This window comes from Scyliorhinus torazame, chromosome 1 (assembly GCF_047496885.1).
Source record: "Scyliorhinus torazame isolate Kashiwa2021f chromosome 1, sScyTor2.1, whole genome shotgun sequence".
NCBI classification, from domain to species: domain Eukaryota; kingdom Metazoa; phylum Chordata; class Chondrichthyes; order Carcharhiniformes; family Scyliorhinidae; genus Scyliorhinus; species Scyliorhinus torazame.
The window spans coordinates 17,804,015-17,818,596 of NC_092707.1; the positions used below are offsets into that span (position 1 = coordinate 17,804,015).

The window sequence follows — 14,582 nt, forward strand, 5'->3', positions numbered from 1 at the left end:
CCTGTGTTTCAAAAACAGACCGTGATATAGGAGTTTGAGCCCAGTAAGCCCAGCAGCTTTGTTGCTGTAAGGAGGCCCTGGTGTGATCTGCTTCACCCAGGTCCCTCATATAAAGGATTATAGAAAAATGTTTATCTTGATATTCATTAAAAAAAATAGAGTCTTGAGCTTCAAGAGATTTTAATTGCAGGGAAAAGTATGACTTTACCGCAGCACGGTAGCATAGTGGTTAGCACAATTGCTTCACAGCTCCAGGGTCCCAGGTTTGATTCCCGGCTTGGGTCACTGTCTGTGCGGAGTCTGCATGTTCTCCCCGTGCATGCGTGGGTTTCCTCCGGGTGCTCCGGTTTCCTCCCACAGTCCAAAGATGTGCAGGTTAGGTGGATTGACCTTGCTAAATTGCCCTTAGTGTCCAAAATTGCCCTTAGTGTTGGGTGGGGTTACTAGATTATGGGAAATATGTGGAGGTGTGGGCTTGGATAGGATGCTCTTTCCAAGAGCCGGTGCAGACACGATGGGCTGAATGGCCTCCTTCTGCACTGTAAATTCTATGATTCTATGAAAATAAACCCAATGTAATGTAAAATTAGGATATGCTGAAAAAATTGATTAATGTGTTTTTATTTTTGATGTGGGACTGGACAATAGGCCCTTCCATGTAAGCACAGATGTTATAAATAAATAACTTGACTTTTAACGAGAATGGGATAAAGAATTCTAAACCAATGCAGTTATATGCAGCATGGTTTTGTCAAAGGGAGGTTGTGTCTGACAAATCTTTGAGGGGGTAACCAGCAAATTAGACAAAGGAGAACCAGTGGATGTGATTTATTTAGATTTCCAGAAGGCCTTTGTCAAGGTGCCGCATAGGAGACTGTTAAATAAGTTAAGAGCTCATGGTGTTCAAGGTAAGATCCTGGCATGGATAGAGGATTGGCTGACTGGCAGAAGGCAGAGAGTGGGGATAAAGGGGCCTTTTTCAGGATGGCAGCCGGTGACTAGTGGTGTGCCTCAGGGGTCTGTGCTGGGACCACAACTTTTTACAATATACATTAATGATCTGGAAGAAGGTACTGAAGGCACTGTTGCTAAGTTTGCAGATGATACAAAGATCTGTAGAGCGACAGGTAGTATTGAGGAAGCAAGGGGGCTGCAGAAGGATTTGGACAAGCTAGGAGAGTGGGCAATGAAGTGGCAAATGAAATACAATGTGGAATAGTGTGAGGTTATGCACTTTGGAAGGAGGAATTTAGACATCGACTATTTTCTAAATGGGGAAATGCTTAGGAAATCAGAAGCACAAAGGGACTTGGGAGTCCTTATTCACAATTCTCTTAAGGTTAATGTGCAGGTTCAGTCGGCAGTTAAGAAGGCAAATGCAGTGTTAGCATTCATGTCAAGAGGGCGAGAATACAAGACCAGGGATGTACTTCTGAGGGTGTATAAGGCTCTGGTCAGACCCCATTTGGAATACTATGAGCAGTTTTGGGCCCCATATCTAAGGAAGAATGTGCTGGCCTTGGAAAGGGTCCAGAGGAGGTTCACAAGAATGATCCCTGGAATGAAGAACTTGTCATATGAGGAACGTTTGAGGACTCTGGGTCTGTACTCGTTGGGAGTTTAGAAGGATGAAAGGGGATCTTATTGAAACTTATAGAATACTGCGAGGCCTGGATAGAGTGGACGTGGAGAGGATGTTTCCACTTGTAGGAAAAAACTAGAACCAGAGGACACCTTTAAAGGGACGATCCTTTAAAACAGAGATGAGGAGGAATTTCTTCAGCCAGAGGGTGGTGAATCTGTGGAACTCTTTGCTGCAGAAGGCTGCGGAGGCCAATTCACTGAGTGTCTTTAAGACAGAGATAGATAGGTTCCTGATTAATAAGGGGATCAGGGGTTATGGGGAGAAGGCAGGAGAATGGGGATGAGAAAATATCAGCCATGATTGAATGGCGGAGCAGACTCGATGGGCCAAGTGGCCTAATTCTGCTCCTATGTCTTATGGTCTTATATAAAGCCTTTTCATACCTGGAATTGCATGTGGAGCAGGTGTACCTGGTGGGTGATGGTGATGGGGCATTTGATGAGGTGCCTCAAAGAGCTTTGTGGATTGAATAAAAAGTTTTCAATAAAGGAGCTAAAATGTTTAGCTGGATAAATAGTGCAAAGAACAATACAGAACAGGAACAGGCCCTCCTGCCCTCCAAGCATGCACGGGTCATAATACCAACCTTGGCCAAAACCCTCCACACTTCCTTGTGCCGTATCCCGCTATATCCAGCCTATCCATGTGTTTGTCAAGATGCCTTTTGAACGCCGTTAATGTATCTGCTTCCACAACCTCCCCTGGCAACGCGTTCCAGGCACTCACCACCCTCTGTGTAAAAAAAAAAACCTGCCTCGCACACCTCCTCTAAACCTTGCCCCATGGACCTTAAACCTATGCCCCCTCGTGACAGACTCCTCTCCCATGGGAAAGAGTGCCTGCCCATCCACTCTATCCATGCCCTTCATAATCTTGGAGACCTCTATTAGGTCACCCCTCAACCTCCGTCTTTCTAATGAAAACAGTCCCAGTCTATTCAGTCTCTCCACATAGCTAACATCCTCCAGACTAGGCAACATCCTGGTAAATGTCCTCTGTACCCTCTCCAAAGCCTCCACATCCTTCTGGTAGTGTGGCAACCAGAATTCTGCGCTATATTCCAAGTAAGAATCAAAGGTGTCAAATGGTGGTTTTGGCAAAACATCTTCAGCATTGGCTGTAAATATCTAATACAGGTTGACCATCCCTTGTCCAAAATTCCAAAAGCTGAAAAATTCTGAAATCCGCACTTTTTTTGAGCTCCAACGTGACGTCACGAGTGGGAACTCCCACAACGCTCTTGGAAGGTTCCCGGGTGACATGCAGGTCCCAACGCACCGCACATGCGCAGGTCCCAACGCACCGCACATGCGCAGGTCCCAACGAGCCACACATGCACGGGTCCCAACGCACCGCACATGCGCAGGTCCCAATGCGCCATACATGCGCACGTCCCAATGTATCGCACATGCACAGGACCCAACACGCCACACATGTGCAGGTCCCAATGTGCCACACACGCGCAGATCCCAACGCTCCTCACACGTGCAAATCCCGCCGTGCATGCGCAGGTCCCAACGCGCCTCACTTGTGCAGGTCCTAATGAGTCCCACGTGCACATTATCACATTATATTCCAAAGTCCAAAAAATTCAGAAATCCGATCCACACTCAGCCCCCAAACATTTCAGTTAAGGGATGCTCAACCTATATATTAATATCTAATATATTCTGTTAATGATGTTAAATACTTCGTCGTTTAAGCTAATAAAGTGAACAGGTGTTGAGTATTGATTAGTTAATTATACTCGGCTGTGTATATGAACAAGAGTCAGCCAGCACAGGGGGGGGGTTATGTTAAATGTGGAAAGGTCAGCCCTGCGGTGAGCAATAAACAATCTCTACCAAAGCCTCCTCGTCTCCGTGTCTTCACAACCAGGCTTGGCTGTTTACTGACATTGAACTCAGCTACACAATTTTTGTATGTGATCTTCACAAAGCTATCACCTCACCTTTGACGGCTGTGACGTCATCTGCCTCGGCCCTGAGCTCTTGAATTCCCTCCCTGAACCTATCCACCTCTTTACCTCTCTCCCCCGCTCTAAGATGCTCCTTTAAGCCTATCTCTTTGACCAGGTTTTTGTTCACCTGTCTTAACATCTCCTTACGTTGCTGAGTGTCAGGCGCTGTTTGGTGGTGCTCCTGTGAGGCACCTTGGGACATTTTACTATGTTTTGGACACTATTTACAAGCGGTTGTTATGGCTGCAGGTGGCGAATTGTATAGAAAATAATGGTATTATGGAAAAATGGGTAAAATTAAGTGATCTGAAAAATCGACGACGGGTAAATCACACGAGGAATTCAATATCAATATAAGGTCCTTATACAGAATTTCTAATGTAAAGAAGATTTTAGGGGCGGCACGGTAGCACAGTGGTTAGCACTGCTGCCTCACAGCTCCAGAGTTCCGGGTTCACTTCTAGCCTTGGCCGACTGTGGAGTTTGCACGTCCTCCCCGTGTCTGCGTGGGTTTCCTCCGAGTGCTCCGGTTTCCTCCCACAGTCCAAAGATGAACGGGTTAGGTGGATTGGTCACGCTAAATTGTCCCTTGGTGTACAAAAGGTTAGGTGGAGTTACTGGGTTTACGGGGATAGGGTGGAAGCGTGGGCTTAGGTAGGGTTCTCTTTCCAAGGGCCAGTGCAGACCCGATGGGTTGAATGGCCTCTTTCTGTACTGTTAATTCTATAAGCTGGCTATAGTTTTTGATAACGGACCGGCAAAAAAGATCCAGATCTAATAGTTGACTAATACGAATGTGTCGTCCCAGTGAACAGCTGAAAATGATCCAGTTGAAGAGCTAATACAGGCAAGGTGGTTAATAACATCTCGCTTGGAGAGTGGTAAGAGTAAAGGAATTGTCATAATATCTCTCAAGGCTCCGATCATTGATGCCGGCATCGCGTACGTGAATCAGGGTTAATGTGAAGTAACGCACCCTGGGTTTGAACAAAGCCTTCTAAAAAAGACACTGGATTCGGAGCGAGGGAAACAGATTATTCCATGTTTTAAAATAATCACCAAGCTGTGAACACTTGCTTAGAGCACAATGGTTTGTTAAATGGAGGAATAAGAGAACAGTGGGTAAAACCTTGGATTTTTAAATAATGTTTCAAATTAAGGGGCAATTTAGCGTGCACATCTTTGGGTTGTGGGGGTGAGACCCACGCAGACACGGGGAGAATGTGCAAACTCCACATGGACAGTGACCCGGGGCCGGGTCCTCGGCGCTGTGAGGCAGCAGTGCTAACTACTGCGCCACTTAGGATATTTTTAAATGCCCTTCGTTGCAATCTTTGCCTGGAGACTTCAGTCTGTCCAAAAATCGGGGTCTTCGACATAATCATTGATTACATACCTGTGATTTTGTGAGCTGCAGGTGGAGGGTTGTCAGCAGCTCAGATCATTTCCTAAATTATGTTAGTACCACTCAGTATTGTTGGAAAGTTTTTGGAGTTTTCACTGAAAAGCTTTTCAGAAGGGAGGACACGTTCTTAACATTTTTCAGTTAATTTTTACTCCCAAATAATTTTTCCTTCAATTTTGATGTCAGAAACAAAACAGGCCATTGAATACTCCCCTTTCATGGAACTGTCTTAAGTCCAATAAATTTCAGGAAATAATAATAATAATCGCTTATTGTCACAAGTAGGCTTCAATGAAGTTACTGTGAAAAGCCCCTAGTTGCCACATTCCGGCGCCTGTTCGGGGAGGCCGGTACGGGAATTGAACCTGCACTACTGGCCTTGCTCTGCATCACAAGCAAACTGTTTAGCCCACTGTGCTAACCCAGGCAAACCAGGTGCTTTCCTCATCTTAATTCAGTCAATTTTCAAAAATAAGTGTGCTGAGTTTTAAAGCAAAATTGCTTCCAGTTTTCTCACATGACGATCTGTTATGGTGGCAATTTGAAATTGCAAACGATCCAATATCCTAGCAGCTGTCCGACGCACGCGCACACACTCGCTGTATTTCCTCATTTATGTTTCTCAATTTAAAAAGGAAACGGGTTTGAATTTGAAAGCTATAATTACTGCCTGTGCTTTGTTGGTAGTAATTAGCATGTTTGTTTCCTCAAAGTTGAGAGAGGCAGTGGCAGACAACAATTCTGAGTGTTGCTATGCATGGGATCCCTCAACCAGTGCTTGCTATGCCAGGCCTTACTCTTATTCTCACTGCTGACCATGGGCCCAACCCTCAGTTAAATCCAACCTCGCGTTCCTTCCATTGTTGGCTCCCCTGAAGTATGATGCCAGACTAACAGCCTAACATTGATCTTTTCCACAGAAGAGTGGACAGGAACATGAAATTGAATTTCTAACACCCCTCGGATTACAATGTAACGAGTGTACACAGACAATTGCCATTATACACGTGGAGCAGCATTACACGTTGGGGGCAGCACGGTAGCATAGTGGTTAGCACAATTGCTTTCCAGCTCCAGGGTCCCAGGTTCGATTCCCGGCTTGGGTCACTGTCTGTGCAGAGTCTGCACGTTCTCCCCGTGTCTGCATGGGTTTCCTCCCACAGTCCAAAGATGTGCAGGTTAGGTGGATTGGCCGTGATAAATTACCCCTCAGTGTCCAAAATTGCCCTTAGTGTTGGGTGGGGGTTACTGGGTTATGGGGATAGGGTGGAGGTGGAGGCTTGGGTAGGGTGCTCTTTCCAACAGCCGGTGCAGACTTAATGGGCCGAATGGCCTCCTTCTGCACTGTAAATTCTATGACACAGGTTTGTAATGGTAATATAAAAATAAGGACAGACTGTGTAGTTTTAAAATGGTGACTGAGACATAAAAACCACCCATGGTCCTGACTCCTTGCTTGCAATGCAATGAGCTTTTTGCTACAAAGTCCAAAGGAAATGCCGATGAGCTTTTTCCATTGTAAGTTTCTGCGTCCACATTCATAATAGAAACTGCTGATGTAAACTTGTTGTGTTATAATCGCACCCTTGCACTGGTAGAGGCCCTGCAGTCAAGATCATTGGCAGGAGTGTGACAAGTTTACGTGGACAAATCACATTATAAATATGAGCATAAGAATCTGTAATGGAATGATTAGAATAAACACTGTAAAACGGCGACTGTATTCCTCCTTTACACCTTGTATCGCTCGTGCTGCTTCCGCTGAATACAGCAATTGGTCCCATGTACCTCACCACAGGAGATCACTATGTATGCCTGGACGAGTACACATATATGGGGCTGGTACACATAAGGGGCTGGTTTAGCACAGGGCTAAATCACTGGCTTTGAAAGCAGACCAAGGCAGGCCAGCAGCACGGTTCAATTCCCGCACCAGCCTCCCCGAACAGGCGCCGGAATGTGGCGACTAGGGGCTTTTCACTGTAACTTCATTTGAAGCCTACTTGTGACAATAAGCAATTTTCATTTTCATTTTTCATTTCATATATATAACATATATTGTACATACATATCTGTATGTATACACATTAATATATTTATAATGCACATATAGGTATACACACCTGCCTGTGCATTTATCGCTCACACATAGACTTACTTAGAAGAATCGTTTCATTGTATCTCCCTATTATTTTGACCTCTTTCTTTAGGTTTATCATGCATATTACAAGCCACTGGAGTTTGCAGTAGCTGAACGGGATGCCAGCCAGTGCTATGTCAAGTTGGTTTGCTTCCGTGAAGGTGACCAGCGTATTCTTGGGCTTCACTTCATTGGACCAAATGCCGGAGAGATCATTCAAGGATTTGCACTGGGAATAAAGTAAGATTATTCAGAATTTTGGTTTTTATTTATGTTAAAAGTAGCTTTGTAATAATTTCTAACGAGATGATGGAATACTTCCCTTGTACTTCCAATCAGTAGTGACATATTTCGGAATTCTGTCCATCTGGTGTGTACAATTTTAATTTTTTTTATGTAACAGCAATGCTGCCGTATTGTATTGCTGCCTTACTGTAATGATACCGGACTGCAAGGCCGCCGGACTGCAAGGCCGCCGGACTGCAATGCTGCCTTACTGTAATATACCGGACTGCAATGCCGCCGGACTGCAATGCTGCCTTACTGTAATATACCGGACTGCAATGCCGCCGGACTGCAAGGCCGCCGGACTGCAATGCTGCCTTACTGTAATATACCGGACTGCAATGCCGCCGGACTGCAATGCTGCCTTACTGTAATATACCGGACTGCAATGCCGCCGGACTGCAAGGCCGCCGGACTGCAATGCTGCCTTACTGTAATATACCGGACTGCAATGCCGCCGGACTGCAATGCCGCCGGTCTGCAATGCTGCCTTACTGTAATATACCGGACTGCAATGCCGCCGGACTGCAAGGCCGCCGGACTGCAATGCTGCCTTACTGTAATATACCGGACTGCAATGATGCTTTGAAATCAGCCGAGTTCAGTTTCAGTGCTGAAGAGATTGTACTTGGGACAATGAGAACCTCCAGTACTATCTGCCAAAGCAACTTTTCGCTATCATTGATACAATATATCTCATTTCTGCGGTGCTCTCCCTCTCCAAGATGGGAGAACTGGTGGGGGCCAATCGGGATCAAACCAAGGCAGTGAAAAAACTTTGCAGATTTGTTTTAAATCAGGGGAGGTAGATGGCAATGTGGGCGGCATGGAAGGAGAAGGTGTTGTGGCTGCAGGTCGCCTCTAATAATGGACCAGCAGCAGCGAGAGGGAACGCAGTGTTGGCATTGTGCATGGGGATGGCTCGGCAGAGTGGGTAAGACATTGAAAGTGAACTCAAGGTGCTTGAAATGAATTTGTTGGGGCACAAAAAACAAAACAGAACTTGGAAAGTACAACGGAGGGAAGAAGAATGTGTGTGGGTGAAGTTTTGGACCTTTTACCGAGCCTTTGGAGAGGGGGGTTTGGTAAGAGAGCAAAATGGTCTTTTCTGCTGGTACCTGCCACATCCAAACTAGTTTGTTTTTCCTCCCACCTTCTCCAAAGGGTTTGTGTTTGGACCACATGCTGCCTGCATTTAACTCTCGCAGGCTCTCACCAACCTCTGGACATAGGAGCAGAATTAGGCCACTCGGCCCATCGAGTCTGCTCCGCCATTCAATCATGGCTGATATTTTCTCATCCCCATTCTCCTGCCTCCTCCCCATATCCCCTGATCCCCTTATTAATTAAGAACATATCTATCTCTGTCTTAAAGACACTCAGTGAATTGGCCTCCACAGCCTTCTGCGGCAAAGAGTTCCACAGATCCAGCACCCTCTGGCTGAAGAAATTCCTCCTCATCTCTGTTTTAAAGGATCGTCCCTTTAGTCTGAGATTGTGCCCCCTGGTTCTAGTTTTTCCCACAAGTGGAAACATCCTCTCCACCTCCATTCTATCCAGGCCTCGCAGTATCGTGTAAGTTTCAATAAGATCCCCTCTCACCCTTCTAAACTCCAACGAGTACAGACCCAGAGTCCTCAAACGTTCCTCATACGACAAATTCTTCCTTCCACGGATCATTCTTGTGAACCTCCTCTGGACCCTTTCCAAGGCCAGCACATCCTCCCTTAGATATGGGGTCCAAAACTGCTCACAATACTCCAAATGGGGTCTGACCAGAGCCTTATACAGCCTCAGAAATACATCCCTGGTCCTGTACTCTAGTCTTCTTGACATGAATGCTAACATTGCATTTGCCTTCTTAACTGCCGACTGAACCTGCACGTTAATCTTAAGAGAATCGTGAACAAGGACTCCCAAGTCCCTTTCCGAAACATTTCCCATTTAGAAAATAGTCTATGTCTAAATTCCTCCTTCCAAAGTGCACAACCTCACACTTTTCCACATTGTATTTCATTTGCCACTTCATTGCCCATCTCCTAGCTTGTCCAAATCCTTCTGCAGCTCCCTTGCTTCCTCAATTCTACCTGTCCCTCTATTGATCTTTGTATCGTCTGCAAACTTAGCAACAGGGCCTTCAGTACCTTCTTCATTAATGTATATTGAGAAAAGTTGTGGTCCCAGCACAGACCCCTGAGGCACACCACTAGTCACCGGCTGCCATCCTGAAAAATACCCCTTTATCCCCACTCTCTGCCAGTCAGCCAATCCTCTATCCATGCCAGTATCTTACCCTGAACACCATGAGCTCTTAACTTATTTAACAGTCTCCTATATCAGCTTAAATCTGCACAGTATCAGAAGCAGCAGCAGCAAAACCAAAAGGAACAACTTATCTTTCAAATGGAGAGCTGTGATGCATGCCGCACATTACAGCTCGTGCGATTCCAGCACCACCTTATTGTATAATGATCACAGTCATCTGCTTCCTCATGAGTCATTGGTAAATTACATGTTTGTGGTGCTCCCTGTAATGACTAGTTTGTTGCTTCATTTGAAAAGTATCGTTTTGGGAGGGGTGGAGAACACAAATGCTTTGGCTGCATTTATTTAAACTAGATCAACATTTTGGCAATAATTTGATGTGCGCGTAAGTCCCAACCAACCTTGCTGCCATTTTCCAGAACTTGTTTTCCAGAGCTGTTTGCAAGCCTGTGCCCACTTTAGTGGGTAAATGTAGAGGAGGAGATGTTGCATTTAGGATGAGGCAAAAACCAGGAGCCATAAATATGAAATAGTCACCAGTAAATGTATGGAACTTGGGAGATCCTTTGCTGCTGGAACTTGCTACCGCAGAGAGCAGTTGAGGCAATTGTGTGAGGGCGATGGTCGATATGTACATGAGAGCGAAAGAATTAAGGACAGTTGATGGGGTGAGCTGAAGTAAAACAGGAGGATGCATGTGTCGAGCAAAAACAGCAGCACAGGCATGGAGCAGAAGACCCTGTTTATTTACTGTAATGTCATTGCATGTCCGTCTCTCTCAATCCCTCCGTCTATTAATAAATATCTATTTCATTCCGATTAAACTTGCATTATTTCCCAGGTGCAATGCTACGTATTCTCAGCTAGCATCTACCGTGGGTATCCATCCAACTTGTGCAGAGGACGTGAATAAGTTGCACATCACCAAGCGCTCGGGTCTGGATCCAACAGTCACAGCCTGCTGAGGTTAAACGTCATCCCTGAATCAGCTGGCACACCACAAAACTCGACAGCACCGGAGAAAGATCCATGTTTTAAGCTGTAGCTCAAGACTTTACCATCTATTAAAGTTTGACCTAGTTTCATTCAGTGACCTTTGCAAAAAGAATTAATGTTCAATTAAGTAAATGAATGGAAGTTAACATGCTGCCTTTCAATTTCTTTTTCAAGTTACGCAATCTGATTGTACCTTAGTTTTTGATGCCGTCCTTAAGGGGGGGGGGGGGGAGGGGGTAATTGGGTGAGTTCTATCATGAAAGAATACAATTCCTAAATCAGCCAGCAGAGGGGGATGTCTGATTGATTATAAAGCTGGGTGTGAGGAATATTGTTGCTTTATTATCTAGAATGGGAATCATTTGTAACCAGTATTGCAAAACTGTGGGTTGCAAGATGCATTTGTTTTAAAGCTTAGGGACCCTGTGTGATTGCTTTATCAGAAATGTGCATGTCCTTCAATTCTACACCATAGCTGAGAACATTTTTCAGAAATTGTTGAATATGCATTTTTATCTTGAACTGGCAAAGATTTCCGGTTCGCAAGGCAGAGATTTTGGTGTGCTGTTCAGGGATTACTGGGAAAGAAGTAAAAGTGGTTTGCCTGTTGCCGTTAACAGATATGCATTTTGCACCATAAATGTCGTATCATGTGAACAAGAACTATAGTCAGGCTGCATATGTGCCAGTTCATGATGACTTGTTTATAAACCCATATTGTGGGAGAAATTGGTCTGATGATGCTGATTGGCATTAAAAAAATATATAATTGAAAGTTTAAATAAAGTAATATTTCAATGTGGTCTCGTATTTGTTATTTTGAACTGTTAGGGGAAAGGTAAATCTATTGTGTGTTATATTCCATCGCTGTACTTGTAGTAGAGACTAAAGGGACGATCCTTTAAAACCGAGATGAGGAGGAATTTCTTCACCACCCCCTCCCCCCCCCCCCCCCCCTTGAACAACTGCTGGCTCTCTGAGTAAAATCATATTGACCCACCATCCCATCTGAAATAGTTTTCAACATTTTCCAAAGCTCATTTTGAGTATGGCACAAATTGTTTGTAAAATTACAGGTCATTGGCCAAAAAGAAAAGTTGCGGCCTTCATACAAGAGGAATAACACTTAGGCCTGAGTGAGCTTTCATCACCTACTCTCTGACCGTCAGATCCGCGCATCAGCGGACTGAGAATTTCTGGCCATTGCTGGATTCATGAAGTGGGGCTTAGATAAAGTACTGATTTTATGGACAGCAGTAAATTGAAGGGGTATAGGTTAGGTTGACCTTAGATTAGGATAAATGGTCGGCACAACATCGTGGGCCGAAGGGCCTGTACTGTGCTGTACTGTTCTATGTTCTCCACTGACTTAATAATATAATAATCTTTTAATAGTAATCTTTATTGTCACAAGTAGGCTTATTTTGCAATGAAGTTACTGTGAAAATACTCTAGTCGCCACATTCCGGTGCCTGTTCGGGTACACAGAGGGAGAATTCAGAATGTCCAATTCACCTAACAGTACATCTTTCGGGGCTTTGTGGGATGAAACCGGAGCACCCGGAGGAAACCCGCGCAGACACGGGGAGAGCGTGCAGATTCCGCACAGACAGTGACCCAGTCAAGAATCGAACCTGGGACCCTGGCGCTGTGAATTAACAGTGCTAACCATCATGCTACCATGCTGCCCTTGTACTTGTTCTCTGCAGATCTCCTCCTGCTGTAACCAGTCTCATGTCAAGCCCCTTGTCAACATCCAACAGCTAACTTCAGGAGACCGCTTTTCTGAAATCAGTTTAATGCAGGTTCTTGAAGGAATATTTCATGCCATCTTCCATTTCCTTGTAGATTTTCACTGAAAAGTTCAACGTGCACAAAGCGAACTGCATTGAACATATTTTTTTTAAAGTTTAGCTTAAGATAACTGCTTGGATCTTGTCATAGGATTTGCAGAGCGGTTAACAGCGCTTACCACTAATAGGGAGTTAATTGGACAATAATCTATGGTCTCCATGTAGGCACAGCTAAAATGGATATCAGGAAGCTGCTGTCCAAGTTTCCCTTCTTCCTCGTAACCTTCACTAGACCAGGGAAAGCTGGGACGCATTGGTACCGACCTACTAAACACACCAATATCCAGAGCTGGCCCATGTCATGTGTAAGTGAAATTTAATAGCAAGAGGAGCTTAATTGCAAGTCAACCTCTCGGGCACTGAAAATTAACATTTAAAAATGTGGAGTCCCATTCCTTAGTATTATAATTGTTGTTGGAAGGCTTAAAAACAGCAGGTGCGCTGTTCCGCAGCGGGCTGGCAAAGTGCTGAGCACAAGCAGCAGCCCCTTTACGACCCGGGCTAGTTTAGCACACTCTGCTAAATCGCTGGCTTTTAAAGCAGACCAAGGCAGGCCAGCAGCACGGTTCAATTCCTGTACCAGCCTCCCCGAACAGGCGCCGGAATGTGGCGACTAGGGGCTTTTCACAGTAACTTCATTGAAGCCTACTTGTGACAATAAGCGATTTTCATTTCCATGCTTGTACGCACGGTCATCTTAAAGGGATCACACAGTGCAACCAGCCAGTCATGCACGGTGAAGGGAAATTAGATGGAGTATTGCTGAGGAGTCCCTGTGAAGAGCTTGCATTGTTGCAATGCGTTACGGACCACTATTTGTGTTGTCATTTCCATGACTTTCTCTTGACACCATTGCCACTATAACTGAGCATTCAATTTCAAACCTACTGCTGGTTAGCCGTGAGCTCATGCCTTAATATTTGCTGAAGTTTAAAGAGGCAAAGAGAAAATTGGATTCACCACCTGCGTCTGACATGGCTCAAGGTCTTTTATAGACCAAATAGCGCCTTGTAGTTGATTCTCTAAGGAAGAAAAGAGGAGGACTGTAATTTACAGTGTTAACACATTTATATTATTAGACAATGCGGCCCTTGTGCAGAATTTACAGTGCCCTTGTCAAAAAAAGGCAGCGTAGGAGAGTCAGTCTTAACAAACTGCATGTGAAATACAACCTGACTGCTGGTTAAATCCGAGCGGAGCTCTGTAAACAATCCAGTTATGTAAGTCTGTGTGACTGCCATAAACCAAACAAAGTCAGAGACAGTGTTCCCTGTTTATTCTGAAGGAAACCGCTGTCACTAATTAAGTCACATTCCTCTTGCAAAAGCTTTATTTTGGAGCTTTTTGCACTAATTGTGGTTTTTGTGTGAGTAGTTCCCCTTTAAAGCCTGTTGTTTCCTGCATCCTTGCCACTGCCTCTGTCAGGCAAAGCCCCGGGATGGTCCTTGTTGACTTAGTCATGTACGTCGTTATCACCAATGTCCCGGGACTGTCGGCCGGCAACAAGTAGGATTGCCACGGCAGTTTCCTTTCAATGTGTGTGAACGTACAAAATAGGAACAGAAGTGGGCCAATCGGTGTCTCGAGCCTGTCATGATTTCCCCTGCCTAACAAGAATCTATTCCCTTGTCTGACTAGAATCTATCTGTGTGAAGACACACTCCATTAATGTGGAATGCAGTCGCTGTGGTCTTAACCAAGGTCAATCGAAATGTGCTCAATTAGAGTTGGCAAATTTTACCATCTCTGGAGATCACGATTCAAACTATGGCCCATTTATAAACTCCCTTCTGTGCTGCTAGTGTTTTCATACTGCCCAAACACCTGTTTTGGATTCAGGCCCTATCTTCTTGTTCTGGATTTCCCCCACTAGAAATTATTCCTCTGTATCCACCTGATCAAATCCCTTAATTGTTTTAAACACCTTTGATTAGATTCCCACCCCAATTTATAAACTCAGTTAACCCCACAATGCAAAGATTTTGGTTCTTCCATATTTTTTACATTTTATTGCTGGAAAAAGAGACATGCTG

General features: G+C 44.8%; 1 protein-coding gene across 3 annotated transcripts in view; it reads left to right on the forward strand.

The window, feature by feature from the left end:
- The window catches only part of txnrd2.2 (thioredoxin reductase 2, tandem duplicate 2), a 154,756-nt gene extending 143,258 nt beyond the window's left edge, over nucleotides 1-11,498 (forward strand). For all 3 annotated transcript variants that reach the window (XM_072472671.1, XM_072472768.1, XM_072472864.1), the window contains 2 exons: nucleotides 7,221-7,390; nucleotides 10,542-11,498. In XM_072472671.1, the coding sequence (XP_072328772.1) occupies nucleotides 7,221-7,390; nucleotides 10,542-10,665 (294 nt within the window). In that variant the 3' untranslated portion in view covers nucleotides 10,666-11,498. The remainder of the gene's footprint in view (nucleotides 1-7,220; nucleotides 7,391-10,541) is intronic.
- The last annotated feature ends 3,084 nt before the right edge of the window (nucleotides 11,499-14,582 follow it).